Below are 23,452 nucleotides of genomic sequence, written 5' to 3'. Positions count from 1 at the left end.
AAAATTCTAAAAACGTACATAACAAGTTTATAGAAAAAATTACAATGACTATATTCGTTTTGCTAATAACAATATGACACCGAAAAGATTTTTATATCTATTCATTTTCATTTAGATATAAAAATAAGTATGCAGCCAAACTTTTCCTGAATCATCTAAGTATAATATAATTAAAACATTGCTCGACAATGAGATTATTTGAAGCATTCTAACAGGGATAACATAATATTATGTTTAGTGTTTACACAATATGTAATAATAATATACAATACAATATTTAAAATAAATACATTCTTTATTATGGCAGTGTGCAGTCTTAAAACTGACAATTTCGAGATATAAATATTATTATGTTTTCACATCGGTTGTAACAATGTAAACATTTAACAAAACTGAAATGTCTCTTACTTAAAAATATCAAAATATCATATTATCTAACTGCTGTTAAGAGTTTACTAATGTTATATCGACCCTGAATAGGAAAAGGGGCTTGTAATCCCCACAAATCAAATTTTACAAGAGGCACAAAAACGTTTTTATTATGGTTTTCAGTCAAAGTTAAATACAAAATAGACATAACCTTAAAGTGCATGATAATTAATAATTTGGTCTTTATATCCCCAATCAGATATTAATTATTGAGTTAATTAAAAGAAAAACATACTAAAATGATGATTAAGTAATTTTTCCAATGTCAATTCCTTTTTTTTTTTTAATTGCTAGTAGCTAAATTTAGATAATAAATTGGGATTTGCAGCTTATATCTTTAGGGCACAACGTGCATTTAGTAGTGTGCAACATTATTATGCAATAAAACCTATTTTGAAAAAACTGAGGGTTACGCCCTTTTTTCTTTCTACAGTCGATATAATAGAATAAACTTTCACTGATTAGAATTGGAAGTCAAATCACCTCGGTAGATAATATTTAATCAATATAATATCTATTGATACAAACGTGTGATATTCATGAGACATTCTTTTCAATTTGAATGATTGATCTGGTGTTACAACCTGATTGTAATCCACTCCGAATGGAGAATACGAGCATCTCAATGCGGAAGTGGAGGTATCTAATGCGACATATATTTTGTAAATCTTAATTAGTCCGACGGCCGTCTGTAAACTCTTCAAAAGATATTTTATATTTTCAAGACACTTATATCCGAAGATTGCCTACTTCAGTTCCTTCTCATAAAAACTTTCAATTCGTCGCTTTGTTAAAAAGTCACATCATACTTCAAGCACACACGTGAAGTGAGACGACTCAACAAAACACCAACATCACTGGTAATATTTTTTGTTAGATTATAAAGTTAAGCTGGGTTATCACTTTAGTGTCGAGTCACATCTAGGTGTAACTGTCAAATCTCGCTACAAATCGTTCAATAAAAAAATCAGCTGATATTATTCCCGTTAATAAACATTCGTTTTTCACTTATCATCGAGAATATCATGATTCTCACTTACGCTGCAACAATTGTAGGACCATAAAAAATACTGCATCTTATAATTAATTGATTTTAAAAGATGAGAGCAAAAGGTTCATCGCACCATCAAAATTTTCTCAAAAAACACTGACTAGAAATTCAATAATGCGAATTCAACAAAACTAAAATATTTCCATGATCAATTAATAATATATTTATTCTAATTTTGAAGTAGACTGCAGCGAGATTTGACTTAATATTAAGTTGCGGCGTATCGCCGATTGGTGTTTTTTGTCCGGCAAGCTAATAGCGCTGGCGGGATTCGGGAGAAGGAGAGCGTCAAAGCTGCTCGTCTCCGTGTCCATAGCCGTTTCGATTGAGCGGTTGCCTCTCGGGCGCATCCGACGGACGGTTTCGTTTGAAGAATCCACACTGCAATCCAAAACAAACAACTATTTAATCATCTGTACAACAAGTATCTATAATTCACAATAAATACAATCATCCAATTGGTCAGAATGTCCGCTTAAGTCTTCCCACAAACCTTTTATATGAATGGGTGTTAGCCACTTGCTAAAAACCTATTAGGTCCATACTCTGACTTCAAACACAGATTGAAAAACAATATGTGTATTTGCCAGACCCTGGATTCGAACCTGGGACCCGCGTCATTATAAGCTGACGCGTAATCAGCTCGGCCATCGTGGGCACAATCTATCAATATGCATGTATAATTTAATTAGGTTTAACATTGAATTATTACTTCAATTAATGTATTCCAAAATTTTAACTGTACACTTATACCCATAACCGTGAGCATTCTTTGCTTCACAGGATTAACGTAATATTTATGTGTACGATAATTAACATAATTGATAGTTACATACCTTGTAAAGAGCTAAGATTAATAACAGAAGAAGTAACGTTCCAGCGCACGCAGACAAGACAACAACCCAAAGCGGGACTCCGTCGTCAGGTTGCGGCATCGCCAGGGGCGTCAGGACGCTCACGGCCTGCTGAGCGTGCGGCGGCCGCTCCTTGGGAACTCCTAAGTACGGGAGCCGGGACACTCTGGCCACCGCTACCGATGTCAGAGTCACGGAACGTCCGAATGACAACTGAAAAGATGACGGGAAAAATACAGTGAGTCTATTGCATTACGTTACAAACTGCAGGATTCTGATAAACACTCATACGATGTGATGTCTACATACATTGAAGGAGTACAGTCTTGTTAAAATGAGAGCATCGGAGGTTTTAACAGCTCGACAACAATATAAATTAATTGAGAATCATCCAGAATAATGACATGTACCTACAGTAAAAACAACAATATTATATTCCTATAGTATTTATCGGCAGTTTATTCTTGATAGGACCTTCCTGCAGCCTGTGACGGAACTTCAATACTGATCTACAGTCTGCAGAGTTAACACGGGAGGAAGTGTACAGCTTCACGTCGGACACAGTTGGTGAGTTAAATTATGATTATATTATGCTGCACATCGAGTACTATCACGTGACATCACAGAAAGCTGCCGCTACGGTAAAACAGTGAGTGATGTCGTTTTTCTTGGTGTTTAAGATATTATCAGACTGATGCTTCCATCCCGTAGCACATTTTGAACCTTTAAACATTGTCAGTTGATTAAACAATGAGGTCACCTCACGTTGTACTGCACTGCATCGACACCTGCATGACTCGATGACCTTTTTTATCATTTTCTACATGCCTACACATTTTCGAATAATGTCAAAATCGCATGTTTTTTGTTTTTAGCGGTTGGCACTATGTATTTTCTATAAGAATGTTGTCTATTATCTATGGTCTGCAGGTTGGGTTCTGTTCAAAATATTATTTAATTTACAGAGACTCGTTACTAGGTTACTCCATTATTGAATTTACAGAGATCGTGTTCGTTCAAAATATTCTGCAAAATGACGAAACCATAGACTAAATTTGTCACCGTAACAGCGTGACAGTACGCAACATGCATCTCAATATAATCACAACTTTACTCTCTGCAAAGATTAAGTATCGGGATGTATGGATAGTATTATTTAGAAAAAGTCGCTTACTTTTTTGAGCGTTTGAGCGTTCACTCTACTTCTGAGTGCCAGCCAAATTTCATGATTGTTGGCGAGCGGGCCGGCCACGCAGCGCACCACGGCGCACTTGAGACCCGGACAACGCGTCGCCTCGAACAGCTGAGCGTCGTTATAATCCATCGGCCCGTTCTCGTTGGAGTAGTCTCCCTGCGGAGGAGGTCCCTCCACCTGTCTTCTTTCGCGAGTCCTCCGGTCCCACCGGAAGCGGTCTAACGGTTTGTCCGTCACCACGTTATCGCGTCCCCGCTCCGTCACTTCTGAACTCCATTGCTTCTGATATGATGAAGAGCCTTGGGTTTCGTATCCTCGTCCGCCAGCTTAAAAAACAAATGCATGATCATCCTAAGTATCTTTTAGCAATATATAGACCTCACGTGGATCTATTAACAAACCATCTAAACAGTGACTTCATACAATGAACTGACTGAAAAACTCATACACGTTCAAGGAAAATGGCTCATTTTTTATAATATGAAATAAAGAGGGTCTGTAGAAACAAATAAGTATCACACTAAGGGGGGACATGCTCGACGAAGGTCAAAATTGAGTTTTTATTGTATTTTCAAACCATGATCCTGGACACTCCTTAAACGTTGTAGATAATCTATTTATATAATTTTGAAGCCTTATTATCCTTTATAGTTATTTTAAACATTTTATGACTGCATTAAGTATTTTTGTTACATAAAATAGTATTCTTTTAAACCTCTCGCTCTAATGTTTTAGAATATAGTCATATTTCGGTACATAACTGTGCAGTGGTGTTAAGATTTTTTACGTTTATTAATTTTTAAACGCATTTATGAAACCATTAGTATAATTTATTACGAGATAATTTTTGTAAAATATTCACGATAAAAAATTATATTAATAATCTCTGTGATCCCAAATTTGACAAGAATTAGGCATTTTATTATTCAAAAAATCGGCAAGATTAACACATTTGAAGATGATTCTAAAGATACTTACGAGGGTGGGTCAATAAGTCCTTAGAAAAGCCGACAGGTGGCGCGACTAGTACTGTACGCGGTTTGTTTTCATGCAGCGGCACTACCGATTCAGTATGCTGCGAAGTTTCAATCAGATTGGTCGGGTTGTTGTTTTTTATTTTCGTACATTTAAAAAAAAAATTTGCTTGTTTACAAAAATGGAGAAAATTGAGTTTAGAGCTGTTATTAAACATTTTAATATAAAAGGGTTAACAGCAAATGAAATAAAAAATGAGTTGGATTTAGTTCACGGCATATCTGCTCCTTCACTTGCAACTATTTATAACTGGTTAAATGAATTTAAACGTGGTCGTACATCAACAAAGGATGAACCACGCTCAGGACGTCCTGTAGAGGTGACTACACCAGAAATGATCAATAAAATCCACGATATGGTGTTAAGTGACCGAAGATTAAAGTTGAGTGAGATAATTGAGGTTACAGGGATCTCAAAAGGTAGCGTCATTTCTATTTTAGATGACAAATTGGGCATGAAAAAAGTTTCTGCAAGATGGGTGCCGCGTTTGCTCACAGTCGACAATAAACGCAATAGGGTGGTGGCCTCTAAAGCCCTGTTGTCGCTCATGCAACGCAATCCGGATGAATTTTTTCGTCGCTTTGTGACTGTAGATGAAACATGGATACACCACTATACTCCCGAGACGAAAGAACAGTCAAAGCAGTGGATTGCGAAAGGCGAACCATGTCCAAAGAAGGCGAAAACCGTAAAATCAGCTGGTAAGGTTATGGCTACTGTATTTTGGGATGCACGTGGAATTATTTTCGTTGACTATTTGGAAAAAGGAAAAACAATAACAGGGGATTATTATGCATCTTTATTGGACCAGCTAAAAAACGAAATTGAAGAAAAACGGCCTCATTTAAACAGGAAAAAAATCCTCTTTCATCAGGACAATGCCCGTGTTCACACATGTTTACGATCAATGGCTAAAATTGAAGAATTGAAGTTCGAATTGGTCGACCACCCACCGTATTCGCCAGATTTAGCCCCCCCCAGTGACTTTTTCCTTTTCCCAAACTTAAAAAAATGGCTAAGTGGACAACGTTTTTTTTCAAATGAAGAAGTCATCGATCGGACAAATGCTTATTTTGAGGACCTTCCGAAAACTTATTTTTCTGACGGTTTAAAAAAAAATGAGAAACGTCTTACCAAGTGTATTGAGCTCCAAGGAGATTATGTTGAGAAATAAAAAAAAAAATACAAAAATAAAAACTGTTTTAATGCTTTTTTCTAAGGAATTATTGACCCACCCTCGTATTATAAGCTATGTCTTTGACCATTCAAGTGTGATAAACATCTTATGAATAATGATTGCTTTATAATAATTATTGACCTAAGAATAAGGTAGTGTTTTTTTGAAATACGCCATTTCTTTCGTCATTCCCTAGTGGTTAAGCTACAACATACGGCCGTAGCCATAAATTGACATCTGTAATGCTCCCTACTTACCTGTTGTTAATGAACAAATGTAACATTTATTCACGCAGGTGATCAAAAGATACAATGAAAGCCATCAATTTGTCATATATTTGGCTATTTTTTGAGACTCTTTTGACCGGACCTTCCATATCGATGCGGGTGCTTTTTTCGGATTATTTTGACGGGGTAAATGCGAATGGATGGCATTGTCGGAGACAAATTGTATCAATGATAATATAAAATTATTGATATATTATTTGAATGCTCGATACCGAAACGTCAAACAATCGCAGCGCTCCATATTGAACTTTGTAAGATAATAACTTAATTCCCTTCCGAAATCTGAACGTCGCGTGCTCTTTCCCGTAAGCCAATACGAGCTTGATTGGCGAATATTCGCTGCGAATAATTCGCTTTGGTGTGTGCACGAATGTATTAGGTTACTTTATAATTATTTAAATTTTATGAAATGCATTCGCGAACTCTATTATGCTATACTGACTTTTGAAAACGGCGAATTTTATTAATTTAAAATGTTTGAATTTTATACATTGTAAAAGATTTTTATATTTGTACTTATTGTCTACGCTTATAATAGCGTTTTTTCCATAATTGTCTATACTCAAAAAATCTCGCTTAGATGCTTTCAAGTATTGAAATAAGAAATCTGACGTTTATCCAGGGTGTACAGTCGTAATATAGAGCCCAATACTCACATCTTGTTGATCAAAGTGAATTCTTTTTTTAAATTTTATTTTTAGAATCTAATGCCATTGTTCCTCATGAAGATATTTTTTAACAAGAAATGGAATGTTAAAGATTTAAATATTTATTTTTTTATTTTATTTCAAAACCATTTTATAGAAATTATAATTCAAATTATTTGATTATGAATAAATATTAACCTTTTTTAAATTTTTACTACTTCAAGTAAGCAACAAAGTAGGTTTGAAAATAAATGTAACAAAGACGAAAGTCATGTTCAACTGCTTTGCGGGCCAAAAAGAGATCCTCGTCAATGGCACTCAGCTCGAACAGGTGAAAAGCTACATCTATCTAGGACAACAGGTGTCTATAGATGGATGTATATTTGATGAAATTGTTCGCAGAGTAAAGCCAGGCTGGAGTGCTTTTGGCCGCCTGAATAATGTCTTCAAAAGTGACCATCTACTGTGCCTAAAGCGCAAAGTGTTCAACCAGTGTGTGCTTCCTGTGATCACATATGTTTGTAAAACATGGACCCTAAGTAAAAGAGAGATCCAGAAACTTAGAGTAGCACAACGTGGTATGGAGAGGTGCATGCTGGGCATAACGCGAAAGGACAAGAAGAGGAATTGTGATGTAATAGAGTTAATTAAAAGCCTTAAATGGAGATGGGCTGGACACATAGCTCGAAGAAGAGACAATCGTTGGACAAATCTAGTCATCCAGTGGTATCCGAGAAGTACAAAACGTCCGCAAGGTAAACCTAGAGGCCGCTGGATCGATGAAATGATAAAGTTCTGCGGAAGTACGTGGCAGCGCTATGCACAAGACCGAGAGAAGTGGAAGCAGCTTGAAGAGGCCTTCATCTAGCAGTGGATAGATTCAGGCTGATGATGATGATGATGAATTTTTTATAGACGAAGAGTGAAGTAATAATATGACAAAGTTTAAAAAAGATTATGGCATCAGTGAAAACATCCTATGGCTGGACACATACTTCAAAGAAGAAACATTTCCTGGACCTGAGAGGTAAAGAATGTCTGAAAGGTAATCCTAGACTGCTTGATCGATGAAATAGCTAAGTTCTGCAGAACTACGTGATAATGCAATTCGCAAGACTGAGATAAACGGAATCAGCCCAGAGAGACCTTCATCGGTCAATGGATCGATCCAGGCTGATGATGATGAAGTGGTCAATATAAATTTGTAATCAAAGATAACTAAACTTTGTTGTAATCACCAAATCAAACTTTTTATAAACTTTTGAAATAATATGCATCTCTATACAAAGAAATTAATATAACTGAGGCGAGTTTTGTTTTACCTTTAACATTTCCTCCGCCGATTGTGTTGGTGCCCTGATCGACAGATCCAATGTCCCATGTATTAACTCTGAAACCTTGTCCAGCAGCCGCGGCGCCCATTAAACTCGGCTGCTGAGGAGCACCCACGAATGTGTTGCCGGCCGATGACTTCGATCCCGCACGCATGAGGTCTTGGTTGACCGTTTCCTCCGTGGACCACTTGTGGCGGGATGCGCCGCCCGGGAAACTGTCCCCGCCTCCTCTCCAACTGACGGTCAAAATTTAACTAAACATGTATTCGGTTTCATTATGACTTTTCCAAGAAGAAGAGATAAGTAAACTAGCACAGCTATTGAACATCAGCACCTCAGAGGCATTGGCATAAAAAGAAAATTGATAAAATGAACTAATTACTGCGCCTGTACACATGCATGGATTTACTGGCAGCAATCGACAATTACTAATGATTGCAAAAACGACATTTGTCAAAAAATATGATTTTTCAGTACAGAGAAAAAACCTTTGGATTTTATGACGTTTTTGTAGGAACGACTTACATATCTTCTGACCTATGTATGCCATATTTATAAATCAAAAAACAGGGATAGATATCGTAAACGACTGCAAGATGGCATTCAAATGTCGATTTCTATAAAAATCAACATATGTCTTTTTTGGAATCATCTTGTCAATTGCGCGTATTTTAAACTATCGTGATAATAACTGTTTACACGTAAAAGTGCTGACTTCTTTCTTTTCCAATCTCATTCTTTAAGAGTAATCGAGGCGCGATGTTGTCATTTTAAGGTACTATTTGACAGCTGATAATGAAAATCGGTTAACATTAAAATGAATATAGTTCATAGACTATAGATACATCTACCCGTTGCATTGCTAAATGAAGCTGCGTGCCGTGCGTTTGGTTTGTGGGCGAGCGAACGCATTCGTCTATAAATGTTTGAGACCATAGACCATTTCGCTAGTGCTCGCACTAGACGCTCAGAATTAAAATATAATTTTCTATTTTTTTACGTTATATAGTATTTTTAAGCGGTCAAAATGCAACCATTAGGTAAAGATATCCATAATTTAAGTTATTTTAAAGAAACACTAGGTCACTGATATTAAAATATATAATAATATACAAATAAATTATCACGAACATTTATCAACTTACCTATGAAACATAATACCATCTTCTTGCTTATCAGTACGGCTACCATATTTTAATACAACACACAGAACCATCTTTCCTACTTAATTAACTAAAAATATTTACCACTGACTTTATGTTTAACACAAAAAATAGCAATTTTAGCAACACGAGCTCGCAGGTTATCGACGCTACGTGAAGCGATTCACCACGATTTGCCGGCGATACTTTTAGAAACTAAATGACAAATATTATGTAGACCTTTTATCTTACTCTAGCTCGTGTCGCAGAGATTTTAAGGGTGCCGAATACTTTCTCACTCGCACTCATGCATCGTTTTTGTTCAGGCGTATAGTTCAATTTTTAGCCGGCAGGTTCGCCACTATCATTCTACTGCGCAGGCGCAGATGGAAAAATTCCTTACTGTCGCATGAACATTCAGAAGCTTCCAAACTTTTTTGATTTATGCATGCAAGCTTGCAACTGTAGATACATGTTTACCCATACTTTTTCTTACTAACTGATACTATTAGTAGTCAACAGTAAATCTATGCATGTGTAAATGGGGTACAATATTCACAAATCAACAGTAAAATTACATCTCTCTTACACAGTTGTTCCAATCACTTGTAGGCGACGCAAGGTTTCTGAAAGACAATAATTAACCAATCGACTTGTGAACACCCGCTAACATTGAAATCGTTGTTATTATAAATATGTGAAATTTCAAATGAAAATGATTTTGTAAATAAAAGAACTCTGCATAAAATTGATAACAGATCATCGTAACCGAAACAAGTTGATTTCTTGAAACTCCGAACTCCCAGAATGAAATTTAAAATTAGGAGAAGGCTCATGCTTCAATAGAAGTCAAGTAAGACTCTCGCTGGAACCCTCACAAGAGACAGGAAAGAGGTTTCCTAAGAATACTGACGTTTAAGTGACGTTGAACGGTGTGATTTCTCTCTGTACTCCGCAGAAGTATTACTATTCAATTGAATATGACTGATTATTAAAATTTATTTATTCTAGATCACCACTGTATATTTTGTTACCATCCGAGTTGGTCATCGAATTAAAACTGACCTCTGAGATCCTGAATAGTCGTAATTTCCATTCTGCTGATTGGCGCTTCCGCCGTCCACCCGACGTGAACCGGACGTATAACTCGTGCCATAGCTCGTGCTCCCTCCCTGGCCTCCGTCGACGGCGTAGTAAGTGGTGCCGGCGCCTCCAGAGTTTACTCCCGACGAGCTGCCCGCCGTGCCCGAGTGAGATGACACATCTCCGTTGATCCTGATTCAAACAGTCATAGATCTTGGTAAACATAAAACTTAATACTTTAACTAATAAGTCTAGTCAGAATCAAAAAAAAATATTATATAAGTACATAATTCTATGTAATTTCACACAATAGCTTTCAAAACCTGTCACAAGTGTACCAAAAAATGTTTTAAAACTTATAACTGAAAGAATTATATTTATTATATTATATACAAATGCTTTTTGTAATTATGAGGTTAACTAATAAAAATGGGTAGTTATATTGTTTTGTTTTGAAAATACAATATAAAATTAGAAAAACTAGTGTCAAAATCAATAATTTCCTTTGGGAACAAAAAGATAATATTTACCACAAAATATCAAAATGTGGACTTGTCGGTTTTTGGAAGTAGTTGCCAATGTGCCATTAAATAAAAATAACAATTATTGAAAACCATATTTTAATATCCTAAAAAAAAGGAGTCAGACGATATTAATAACTAAGAATCGCTTTAATTACCTATTATAATTGAACATCTTGTCGATATCGGTATTAGATCCGAGAGTGTCATATTCAGTACTGGTCTCCGTGCGACTGACATGGCCGTCGGTGCCCGACATGGAAGTCGTATTCCTGCTGGAGTGGTGGACAAGGGCGGGGCCGGATCCAGTAATCGTGGAGTTCCATGACGAGACGAAAGTCTTGTTGTAGCCACCCACCACAGGACTGCCATCGGGCCAGTACCGTTGCTCCCAGGTTTGTCCGCTGCCGCCACCATAGTGTCCCCCGGAAACTGTCTGTCCTCCGCTGCCGACGTAGTGCCCTCCTGCTACAGTTTGTTTGCCGCTGCCGACATAATGTCCTCCAGAAACCGTCTGTCCACCTCCGCCGACATAATGTCCTCCGGAAACTGTTTGTCCACCTCCACTGACATATTGTCCTCCGGAACCAGTTTGTCCACCTCCACCGACATAATGCCCTCCGGAACCTGTTTGTCCACCTCCACCGACATATTGTCCTCCCGAAACTGTTTGTCCACCTCCTCCGACATATTGTCCTCCGGAAACTGTTTGTCCGCCGCTGCCGACATAATGTCCACCAGAAACTGTTTGGCCTCCAGAAACCGTCTGTCCACCTCCGCCGACATAATGTCCTCCGGACACTGTTTGTCCCCCTCCACCGACATATTGTCCTCCGGAACCTATTTGTCCACCTCCACCGACATATTGTCCTCCGGAAACCGTTTGCCCGCCAGAGACTGTTTGTCCCCCAGACTGTCCGACACCGCTTCCGCCTGACACCCACACCACTTTACTTCCCGAGCCACCTCCCGTTCCCTGACTGGACCAATTTTGACTGGAGGACCACTGGCTGCCTTGTCCGCCACCCCACGTCTGAGAACCGCCCTGCCCGCTACCCCAAGTCTGGGAGCCACCCTGTCCGCCGCCCTGCCCGCTACCCCAAGTCTGGGAGCCACCCTGCCCGCCGCCCTGCCCGCTACCCCAAGTCTGGGAACCACCCTGCCCGCCGCCCTGTGAATTTCCGCTGACGCTGGTGATGTAAGTTCTATTTTGACTGGCTCCGCCAGTATTCATTCCTTGACCACCGGCCTGTCCGCCGACAGTATCCCAATTGAACTGGCCTCCTCCACCCGTGGAACCGGACCACGCTGATCCGCTGGCATTCTTAGCTCTCTCCTGGTGTACGCTGGAACCGTCTCCATGCAGGCCAATAAATTTCTTATCTTCATCTTCGTATTTTTTCTTTTCTTCTTCTGTCCAAACTTTCTTTCCTAAAAAGTGTACACATAGCTACATTATTATAATGTTCTGAATTATTTTTTTTAAATTTGATTAAACTTCAAGCATGACTGTAGACTTTTTGTCAAAAACATAAAAAAATTATTCAATTTACCGCCATAAGAACCTCCGGTCGAGGACCAAGAGCTATTCTTGTAAATGGTATATCCTCCGCCTGATACATTTGAGCCTGAGAAATTGTAACTGCCGCCTCCACTCATTGATCCCCCACCACCCATTGATCCCCCGCCGCCCATTGATCCCCCGCCGCCCATTGATCCTCCGCCGCTCATTGATCCGCCGCCCATCGATCCGCCACCCATCGATCCGCCACCCATCGATCCGCCACCCATCGATCCGCCGCCCATCGATCCGCCGCCCATCGATCCGCCGCCCATAGAACCGCCGCCCATAGAACCGCCGCCCATAGAACCGCCTCCCAATCCTGTACCTACAGACACAAAAAAAATATTTTAATTTATCTTACTTTGTTCTTGAGGGTGCTTTTTTTTTGATGTCCCTATTAATTTCTAATTTGTACAAAATTATTATATGTATAAATTAGAATTTTAATTAGATTATGTACAGAATAATTCAACCAACACTGTTTGTTTGTGTCTTTGTGACTTTTATTTACAAACTAGAAGATTAGATGAACACTAAAGTCATGCAAATACTTTCAATCAACTCATTTGACCACACCAAATAAAATTGTTACATGACCTCAGGCCGGACTGTCACAGTGAAAGCGCTGAAACAACACGCATGATGTCATGTCATGTATTATCAGTGTATCAAAACCAAAGTTAAACAGCTTCAAAATAAAATGACCGTGACTGTACCACTCTCCAATATTTAATTTTTGAAAATAGTTACGCTCATTATTTAGTTAAAATTTCTTTGATTGTTTATAACACTTAGGAAATGTACGGTTTTGTTAATTCTACAGGTAACAAATGGAGTTTCCGCCCATTACCAAAACTCGAAGTCCTAAACTACTCATGGAAAAAAAAATATAATAATATATGTACAGAATTATTACAAGGATCGGTTGCACACTATTAGCTCAACCTCCATATTTAAGGGAGGTAATAGAGAGAAACAGAAGATTAGAAATATCACAGATCACCAATTTAATCTTAAGAGTGCAATGCTTCCAATTATATATACCAGTGGCGAGGGGTGGAGGTAGACTGTTAAGATTCGATATAAATAGTGCATACTAAACTTTTTGAGTCATACTTATATGTTTTCACGGAACTAAGAATACAATTTGCAGATGGTGCCGGTTAGTTTTTAAAATTCAATTAAACCCTGCCTAGATCAAACCGGAATACTATTCCAGATGCCGCCAAAGAGTGCGCCAAAGAGTGCACTTCGTACCCTTGTGGCACAGCCTCAAGGGTTCCGTCGCCGTGGCCGACCCTCCCTCACCCTGCAGCGATGCTACAAAAGCGACCTACGTGCTGCAGGTCTGACATGACGGGAGGCGCAGGAGTTGGCGATGGACCGAGGGAAGTGGCGCCAACTTGTGCTTGCCCTATGCCCCAATGTTGGGACGTGACAGGGTGAAAGAAGAAGAAGAAGAAGAAGATCAAACCATAAAAATTTAGGTATGCTATGGGCGATCTGACAAAAATAGTGCACACTTTTTCAGTCATACTTATTTGTTTTCGTTGAATTAAGAATACATATTGCAGGTGGTGTCGGTTAGTTTTTTAAAATTCATTAAGCCCTGCCTAACCACCAAACCATAATCGATAAAAAATATTCTTCTATGCGTAAAACATCTAAAATTATGTATTGTTTAATGGCATACCTACTTTTAGACAATTTATAGATAAATGAATATTTTTTTACTATTATTCACTATGGCTTGGATTACGCAGGGTTTAGTTGAATTTTAAAAACTAACAAACACTATAATGATCATATTCACAATGAAAATAAATACGTTTGACTGACAAAGTTTAGTGTAGGTATGCTATGTATGTCAGATCTTAACATTTGGGCCCAATAGGACACCCTGACTTGGTGGCAGCCGAGGCCAATTTTGCTGCCCTCAATAAATTCGCAAGAGCGTACGGGGAACGGGATAATCCCAACTCCTCTTACGACTCACAAAATTATTAAATTCTTAAATTTGATCCACCGAACTCTACAGTTCGTCTATCCAACTGATTTTATGGGGTTCACGGATAACTGCATTATTCGGAAATGGATTGCACTCGAATTATTAAAAATACTAAACGATACTTAGTTGCCTATTCCTATAATTTTTTCCTATTTTCTATTTCCTTTCAGCACTTATGCATGGTTGTATCATCAGTCCCGTTCACTTCGCTGCAAGCAAGCCGGAGCTAAAGACCGGCTTACCAATGCTCTCCTGAGCCTGCATGAGGCCCAGGGAAGCAGAATCTGGCGATGAAACTCGAAAAAAGGAACATCGTTCAAGAAACCAAGATAAAGCAACTGGAGGGGCTCCTGATGGACGGTACGATTGGTCTAAAAAGCTTGATAGGACTTCGAGATCTCGTAATTATATACAACATTTTAAAATTTTCTGTTGAATTATTATGCTCAATATGCTCAAACTTGCACTTGATATGAAGAAAATAAAAAACAAACAAGCAAACAAATATAGAATACTGAAATGTCATTTTGATTTCCATAGTAACGCACGTATATATTAATAATTTAGTTGCTAGGACCACCCCCTTAGCAACTAATAATAGTCTTTTCCTTTATACGGATTTTTCTGAAATAACTTTCCATACAAAATAGAATTAACTGAAAATGAATTCAATTCTGCTTAAAGATGGCCAAAAGTATTAAAAAAGTTCATTGTCGTCGTGTTCTGATATATTTTAAAAGTTTCAAATGTCTAACTAGTCGGGAAGTTAGTTAAAAATCGATTGCAAGATTTGTACTGGACAAACAAGAATACGAGCTAAAAGCTAAAGCTTGTAAAATACCTACAAAGTAATTCACGGTAATTCTACATTAAGATCTATAGAACAATTTTTAAAAACACATTAGAAATGATTATAACTAGAATATTCCATATAGAAACAAAAGAAATTTCAATGATTTTGAAATCTGAAATGTCAGCTAGTATTTTAATATTGATCCGAGACATTGTTGACAAGATAAGCCTGTGTAAAATATCTAACTAAATATTATTTTTCTATTATGTAAGTATTTTGGTTTTCTACTTGACTGTACAGTTTTTTGCTTCATGTGATGATGACTATAAGCAAACAATGGAAGATACTAACTCCCTCTGCTCTATTAAAATACATAGCCATAACTCGACATCAGGTGAGTAAATAAATTGAATATGTGTATTAATTAAGGTGCTAAGTACCAAAAACATAAAAACTGACATTTTTATAGAAAAATGTTCTACATACCAACGCCAATAACTTCAACTATAGTCCAAGTGCCTCAAGCAAGTCAAAAAAATAAAGCAAAATAATTAAACCTGTCGACGTTGTAAGTGCATTAGCGTATTTTATTTATAATGGTATAAGTAGCACTGCAGTGGTCAACGGCATTCAATATAAAATAACTGACGATGGTGTGTTGACACTTGCTAGTTCTTAATACCTAAATTATAGAAGCTGCCGTGATTGCTTCACACTGTAAAACTACATTTTTCAAAAGATCTGCTTCATGAAATTTTACTGCAATGACTCGGTATTTTGTAACTACAGGCAATACTACTTTTTGGTACTTAGAGCCTTATTTAATACACGTATTCAATTGGTCAACCGATTTACGCTGAATTACCCTAACTAACATTACTAAATAGTGCCAGACTTGAGCATATCACATACAGAATTCAAAGAAAATATAGCATTTGTACATACATAATAAATAGCTCAGAATAATATGTCATCGATATTTTGTAAAAAGGACGAATCAACCATTTTGGCGAAATTTAATGAAAAAACAATATGTACCTCACTAGCTTTATTGTGTAAAACCGGCGAATTTGTATCTCTACAGGAAAGTACTTAAAAACGATAATAGTAAGGGTGAATATCCACTTAGTGTTACGGATAAAAAGCGAATGTGACATATTAAGCCTTTTGAAATATTATATTATAAAGAAAAACTTGTTGGACATTTATAATCATCCACAGTTAATTATTTTAATAAATAAATGTCAAAAGTTAAAAATCCTCCTCCTGTAAAATAGCATTTTGGTTAATTTGCCCTTTTCACAAAACACCGACGATATAACCGATAGGAAAAAAAATCTTTTTGAAAAAAATACGACACCCAGAGGGATTCGTACCTCACAAGGTGTCATATTTTTTCAAATGGTTATATTATATTAATTATTCTCTGATATGTATTTCAAATTATGTATATTCAAAAAAGAATGTTATGTTGAATAAAAAAATAGTTTATATTAGAAATATAATGTTGATAAATTGATAGTGATTCTCATTTCTGCCCGGAAATTCCGGATAAAATTTCCACACTAAAATGCTCGTATTTGTTAATTAAAATCACATTTTAATAATTAAAATGAAACACAATATACCTAAATACATAATGATGTAAATTCCTAATTTTACCATAATCAGGATAGATTTTATCTAGTTAAGAGCATACATAGTGAAACGGAAAATAATTTTCAACAATGGGTGGAACGAAATTTTGCACTCGTTGCCAATCGGAGAGAGGTAGTCGAGATGTGAGCACATCAATTTGTTTTGTGATGGCGTCGGAGGAATATATTCTTAAATCGTCTAAAGATGACTAAAAAACGTCACGCATGTACTCGAAAAAGAAAACATGTCAATGAATATATTATTATTATTACTAATATAACAATAAACATCACATTAAATGGATGCATGTTGAATTTTTATGACAAATTATGTTTTGTTTGTCACGCGTCGTTTGCATAATCTGCACGTCACGTAGTCACGATCATTTTAGACCATGCCTCAGCTGAAAGCAGCCTTAATCCTTTCCACGCGGACGGTACACCTGTTGTACACTAATTAATTGTATGTTATTTAAATGCGGTAATTAAATAGTAATTAAATGCTCCGCAGTCAACAAGTTAAAGAAAAGGGTTATGTATAAAAACAGGTTATTTAAAAATTGTGAAAACGTGTGCCTAATAAAATGTTAACATGATGCGGCCCTCGTAGCCTAGTGTGTAAGGCCGTGGCGTTTTATCCAGGAGCTCCGGGTTCTATTCTCGATGAGGTCACAATACATTTATGTGATTTTCTCAAAGCTTGGGTGTTTGTGATTGTTTCTCTTCTATTACTAATTAAACTACTATTTCACTATACTGTCATTGGGCATCGTGGCCTGTTGTAGTATTAAAAATATTATATATTATGTATCAGTAGCGAAGGGTGGAGGTAGACTGTTAAGATCAGCCATAAATAGTGCCCACAACTAAACTTTGTCAGTTATACGTATTTGTTTTCATTGAAATAGGCCTACAATTTACAGACGGTGTTGGTTAGTTTTTAAAATACAATTAAACCCTGTGAAACTAAGACATAATAAATGATAGTCAAAAAATACTCGTCTATCTATAAAATATCTAAAATTATGCAATTAAAATCATACATAACTTTGGATTTTATAGATTAATATTTTTTTTATCTATTATAGTTTGGCTTAGGCAGGGCTTAATGAATTTAAAAAAATGAACATGTGTAATATGTATTCTTAATCCAACGAAAACAAATAACTATGAATGAAAAAGTGTGTACAATTTTGTCGTATCGCCCAAAATATACCAAAACTATTATGGTTTGGTTAGGCAGGGTTTAATTGATTTTTAAAAACTAACCAATACCATCTATAAATTGTAGTCTTAGTGCAAAAAAAACAAATACGTACGACTAACAAAGTATAACATGCACTTTTTATGGTGGATCTTAGCAGCTTACCTCTACCCTTCGCTACTGATATGTATACATATATATATAATAAATATAAGTTTATTGTTTTTTCATTAAAAAATTAAAAACATTGACGGTAAGCAGTATTCTAAAAATACACACACATACCTCACAAACAACTTCTCAGCCATAACTCTATTTCGGCAAAGATGTGAGTTAAGTTAAGTTAATTCATGTTATAAGAGCAAAATAATAATGACATACTTTGCTTCGGTAAAAATATCTTTTTTGGTCTATTTCTTATAGCAAAGGTAAATTTCAAACTCATAAACACTCAATATGTACAGGATGAAATTATATTATAGCTAAACAAAATTTGCATTATCATTTTGAACAGTTAGCTGATTATTTTGCAATTATTTCGTGTTACTACGTGTTTATTCACACAATGTTTTACAAAGTTGCAAAAAAAAACTATTCAGAGACGGCTTACGGTGAACCAGGACTGTCGGATCCGCAGAGCCATCGATATTAGGGGCAATGTTAAGAAGCAAAACATTTACCATGCAAAGCGGCGTTACTTGAGTCAATGTAGGACTTCTTGCGGTCAACGAAGAGGTTAAAGTCATTGACGTGCGGAGCCATCTCGCATTTCACGTTGCCCGTCGTCTCCGGCTGCTCCAGTAGATACATTAAGCTGTCACCTGAAAGCAAAGAATTTCTTTATATTTTCATCGAGAAATAGGCTGACCATATTTTCACGCTAGACTGGGGATAGATACCTTTGAGGACGAATATCAATTAATCGAACTGGCATTTACATAGACCTCCATCATAATGGTTTTGAAATAAAAATAACTCAGTTTCAAAACCATCGCTACATATTATATTCTTTCACTCTAGTTTTCATCAGTACTGTAATCTGACAGTATTTGACTTTTCAATATACTCTTAAATTCATTAACATTCATAGCTAACTAATGGCCGATTCGGATTAGTCGAGTAATTTAGTTGAGCGGCGAGTAATTTAGTAACTAAACATGTATGAACAGACAAATTTAGTCAAGTATTTTAGTAAAATCATTTAGTCGAGTCAATTCATTTTGTTCTAATTTTTCGGTCGAGTAGCGGCCCCCACCATCTCTCACCAAATATTAAACAAGCCACGAGACTAGTCTGAACATGTTATCTTTAGTCAAGTTCATTAGTCGTAGAATTTCTTCCTCCAATTCTTCTAATATAGCCATTATAAATGACGTTATTAACTAATTTATTTTTTGAACAGGAAGAAACACAACCAATAGAAAAAATCTTTCTACTAAATCATATATGTAGTGGTAACTAAATCATTCGCTACTCGACTAAACTACTTGTCTAATCCGAACCGGCCTTAACACCGGTTCAGGTTATGCTGACCTTACTAGTGCTAGAACTGCCGGTTCAGGTTATGCTGACCCTACTAATGCTAGAACTGCCCTCGGACAATTATTATTGTTTGAATTGACATGAAAATATATTATGTAAAGTTGATACAATCCCAGGGACGGATCCAACAGAAAATATTTGATAAGTTGTGTTTAAATTCCCACGACGCAGCAATGAATGAATATACAAATAAGTACCGGCGAGTGTCTCGTAAGGCCAGACGAGGAAGATCTCCGCCTCTTCAATTGTGGACGGTCCATTATTTCTGATTCCATAGAGATGGACGAGCTGAGGACCGATGTCCGCTTCGTGAGTCATGTTTGTAGCTTGGTAATGAGAAATATTATAATGAAGATCTGGCGGAAGGGATGTTCTGGAACAAATGAATTAAAATTTATTATTATTCATTCATTTACATAACGAAATATGATAAAACTTCAAACAACGACATTGTGGCATCAAAATTTTTGTCTATAAAAAGAGAGCCTTGCAAAATCATCCTTCAATTGGGAGGGCAATATCTATATTCAATCAAATCGTTTTGGATATTGATACACTCCACTTACGTAAGGGTGAGTTTAGGTGGACATTTTTTTATGAGTTTTTAAGATAGGGTCTATCAACCTAGTTCACTCGGTGTGCATCCTGTGCATCCGTGTACTTTTATTTTTATTATTTACTCACAACTACCCTATATTTTAATTTCAATATTGTTAACACTTATTTTTTATGTCATGTTACGAACGCTTTGAATTTATAATTTGTCATATTCATTATATTATGTACTTAAAATGAATAAATATGAATTTGAAAAGAAAAATGTAAAGTCGGCCAACGGATCGTAGGTCTGTGTCACAAATCAATACTGAGGTAGCCCGGGTGTGGTTTAATTGTTTAAATAATGAATTACCCGGTGACGGCGAGGTCTGTCTTGAGCCAAATGTTGACGGACATGAACTGCTGGTTGTCATCCGTGGAACGGTTGTTTTCAGGGTTGGTGCTGTTGGCCTCCATGTAGAAATCGTAGCTGGGCGCCATGCCCGTTTTGTGGTACGGCTCCAGCAGCACTTTGAAGTGAACCTGTCGAACGCATTTAATATTAATATGTCATACAATTACAGAAACTAGATTATTTAAATTTAGGAGCCCGCGCAGGTCTACCGTTTGGTGTGTTTTCTATTTGTCATAATCATGGTACCGCTCAATGAGGTTTTTAGTAACAAAACAAAGCAGACAAAAATATTACTCAACTGAGTTAGCATGGTAGAATTCCATTTGTCTGCATATGCAGAGTAAACATTTATCTTCTTAGATTATTCATTGAAAAAATTTCAGTTATGACACAATAGTCAGCTTTGTCAACGAATTTCACATGAAAAATCTTTGAAACATAAAAATATTACAAAACCTGAGCACGCAGATAGATACAAACTCTTTTAAATTCATCAAAGTGAATGTTGAAAGTGAAAGTGAATGTTAAAAGAGAGTGCTAAAGTCAACAAACTCACAGAGCTGCTACACCGGGTAGAGGAAGAGAGTCGCAAATACAGCCTCCTTATTAATAGAAATAAGACCAAGTTAATGGTTGTTGATCGGGCTAACCTTCTACCAACAGCAAGTACACTCCAAAACCTCGAAACAGTCGACGAGTTTGTATATCTAGGATCGACCATCAGTGGAAAGGGCGGATGCGAAGAGGAAATAAGAAGGCGCACACAGATTGCAAAAAATGCGATGACACGCCTTACCACCATATCGAAGGATCAGGGAATTTCGATTGCTACAAAAATGATGCTTGTGCAAACTTTAGTGTTCTCGATATTTCTATACGGAGTCGAGTCGTGGACCCTGAAGGCAAGGGAACGGAAGGCAGTTGATGCCTTTGAGATGTGGCGTTGGCACCGAATGCTTCGTATTCATAGCACAGGACGAACCAGTCAATCATCCAGAAACTGAAGATAAAGGAACGGCTGTCGACGATATGTCTGAGAAGAATTCTGCAGTTTTTTGGACATATTGTCAGGCGCAGACCGGACAACCTGGAGAGACTGGTAGTTTTGGGTGACCTCTAGGGAAGGCGAAGCAGAGGAAGAGCGTCTGCGCGCTGGAGCGACCAAGTGAAAGAGCTGACCATCCATCCTGCCCTGAGAGAAGCGGAAGATCGAGAAAGATGGAAAGTCTTGGTCACTCAAAGGATGGCGAAATTCAAATGTAGTCACGATCTTCAGCCATGAGTGTACGACCAAGAAGAAGAAAGTCAACAAAAGCAAATAAGCCTATCTACGAACATTTTGGGTGGCCTATAGAGACGTATAAAGTAAAACTGAAGGAGAGTGCAACAATAACAAGCCTGCTATGAACATTTAAGGTGGTAAACAGAGACTTTTATGAAAAAGGAAGCTTCAAAAAGCGCGAAAGACAGTCTGCACCCTGAAAAACCGACCGCTAGAATTTAATATAGTGCATCATGATATGTTAAAAAAAGAATTACCAGTCGTCCTTTGGGTAACGGGTTTCCAATGTCACATCTGAGAGTGTTGTTGTTGTAGCTGGTGGGGGGCGAGCACTGGACAGGAATCTCCGCGGCGGCATTGTCAATCCTTTCGATCTTGATATAATTTACTCCAGGCGGGATGTGCAGAGTGTAGGATGCTTCAAACGCGTCATCGCCCATATTGCTCACCACCACGTCTACGTGGAAGCGCTCCTTAGATCCCAAAAGGTACCGAGACACGCTTCTGTAAAATAACACAACACATCCGTTAAAGAAATGACTCATTTATATATTTCCAACAAATAATTGTTGAATAATGTTTAAACATGTACCTAACCGAAATTTTTTTTTTTTTTAAACGGTACATGTTCAAATACGCGCGTTAACATCATTTTACTCCCTACTTCAATTAGAGTTTGTAAATTTATGGCTACGGCCGTATGTTGTAGCTTAACCACTGGGGAATGCCAAAATAAATGACGTATTTCAAAAAAACACTACCTTATTCTTCGGTCAATAATTATTATAAAGCAATCATTATTCGTAGGGTGTTTATCACACTTGAATGGTCAAAGACATAGCTTATAATAAGTATCTTTAGAATCAATCATCTTCAAATGTGTTAATCTTGCCGATTTTTTGAATAATAAAATGCCTAATTCTTGTCAAATTTGGAATCACAGATTCTTGTCGAATTTGGGATCACAGATATTATCAATATATTTTTTTATCGTAAATATTTCACTATAATATTGTCTATATAAATTATACTGATGGTTTTATAAATGCGTTTAAAAATTAAGAAATGTAAAAAATCTTAACACCACTGCACATTTATGTACTGAAATATGACTAAATTCTAAAACATTAGAGCGAGAGGTTTAAAAGAATACTATTTTATGTAATTAAATACTTTATGCAATCATCAAATGTTTAAAATAAATATAAAGGATAATAAGGCTTCAAAATTATATAAATAGATTATCTACAACGTTTAAGGTATGTCCAGGATCATGCTTTGAAAATAGAAGAATAGCTCCATTTTGACCTACGCTGAGCATGTCCCCCCTTAAGCTAGTCAAGCAAGTCAAGTTTATATGATTCAACAAAAAATTTAAAAACGTATATAAAAAGTTCTTTTTATCTTGTAATTAAATTATTTATATTGGGTTTATCAGATGTGATAAAAAATTCAAATGTTTGTAAAGCTAAGAGTACATAATTTCATATTATGTATCTAATATTCTAATGTAAAGGATGAAATTTAATGTATTATGTAATGAGTATTTCTTTCACTATCAGCCTAATAATAATTGGTGAACTTCTAAGATAAACCTTTTATCTATAATAAAATAAACATTGCATATTTTTTTTAATTTTGTTACATAACAGAATACTATGATTAAAATGTTAAAGGTCATGAAAAGCAGGAAGAGTATAAACACCAAATATCAT

The 23,452-nt window shown here is 36.6% G+C and overlaps 1 protein-coding gene across 6 annotated transcripts in view; it reads right to left on the bottom strand.

Annotated features, from left to right (window-relative positions):
* Window positions 1–727: 727 nt before the first annotated feature.
* if (integrin subunit alpha inflated) overlaps window positions 728–23,452 on the bottom strand; it is a 292,640-nt gene continuing 269,915 nt past the window's right edge. For 2 of the 6 annotated variants that reach the window (XM_085958369.1, XM_085958368.1), the window contains exons 15-25: window positions 21,995–22,241; window positions 20,414–20,583; window positions 19,701–19,876; window positions 18,642–18,782; window positions 12,309–12,644; window positions 10,914–12,186; window positions 10,217–10,426; window positions 7,998–8,245; window positions 3,509–3,855; window positions 2,317–2,547; window positions 728–1,861 (exon numbers count right to left, since the gene is read on the bottom strand). In XM_085958369.1, the coding sequence (XP_085814495.1) occupies window positions 1,769–1,861; window positions 2,317–2,547; window positions 3,509–3,855; window positions 7,998–8,245; window positions 10,217–10,426; window positions 10,914–12,186; window positions 12,309–12,644; window positions 18,642–18,782; window positions 19,701–19,876; window positions 20,414–20,583; window positions 21,995–22,241 (3,472 nt within the window). In that variant the 3' untranslated portion in view covers window positions 728–1,768. The remainder of the gene's footprint in view (window positions 1,862–2,316; window positions 2,548–3,508; window positions 3,856–7,997; window positions 8,246–10,216; window positions 10,427–10,913; window positions 12,187–12,308; window positions 12,645–18,641; window positions 18,783–19,700; window positions 19,877–20,413; window positions 20,584–21,994; window positions 22,242–23,452) is intronic. The other 4 variants (XM_085958373.1, XM_085958374.1, XM_085958372.1 and 1 more) reach the window with 4 other exon arrangements.

The sequence above is a fragment of the Rhyacophila brunnea genome, unplaced genomic scaffold (assembly GCF_057557595.1).
Source record: "Rhyacophila brunnea isolate RB1 unplaced genomic scaffold, BYU_Rbru_1.0 scaffold_7, whole genome shotgun sequence".
In the NCBI taxonomy this organism is placed as follows: Eukaryota; Metazoa; Arthropoda; class Insecta; order Trichoptera; family Rhyacophilidae; genus Rhyacophila; species Rhyacophila brunnea.
The sequence above is the reverse complement of the archived record's forward strand: the minus strand, read 5'-3'. Positions and strand labels throughout refer to the sequence as shown.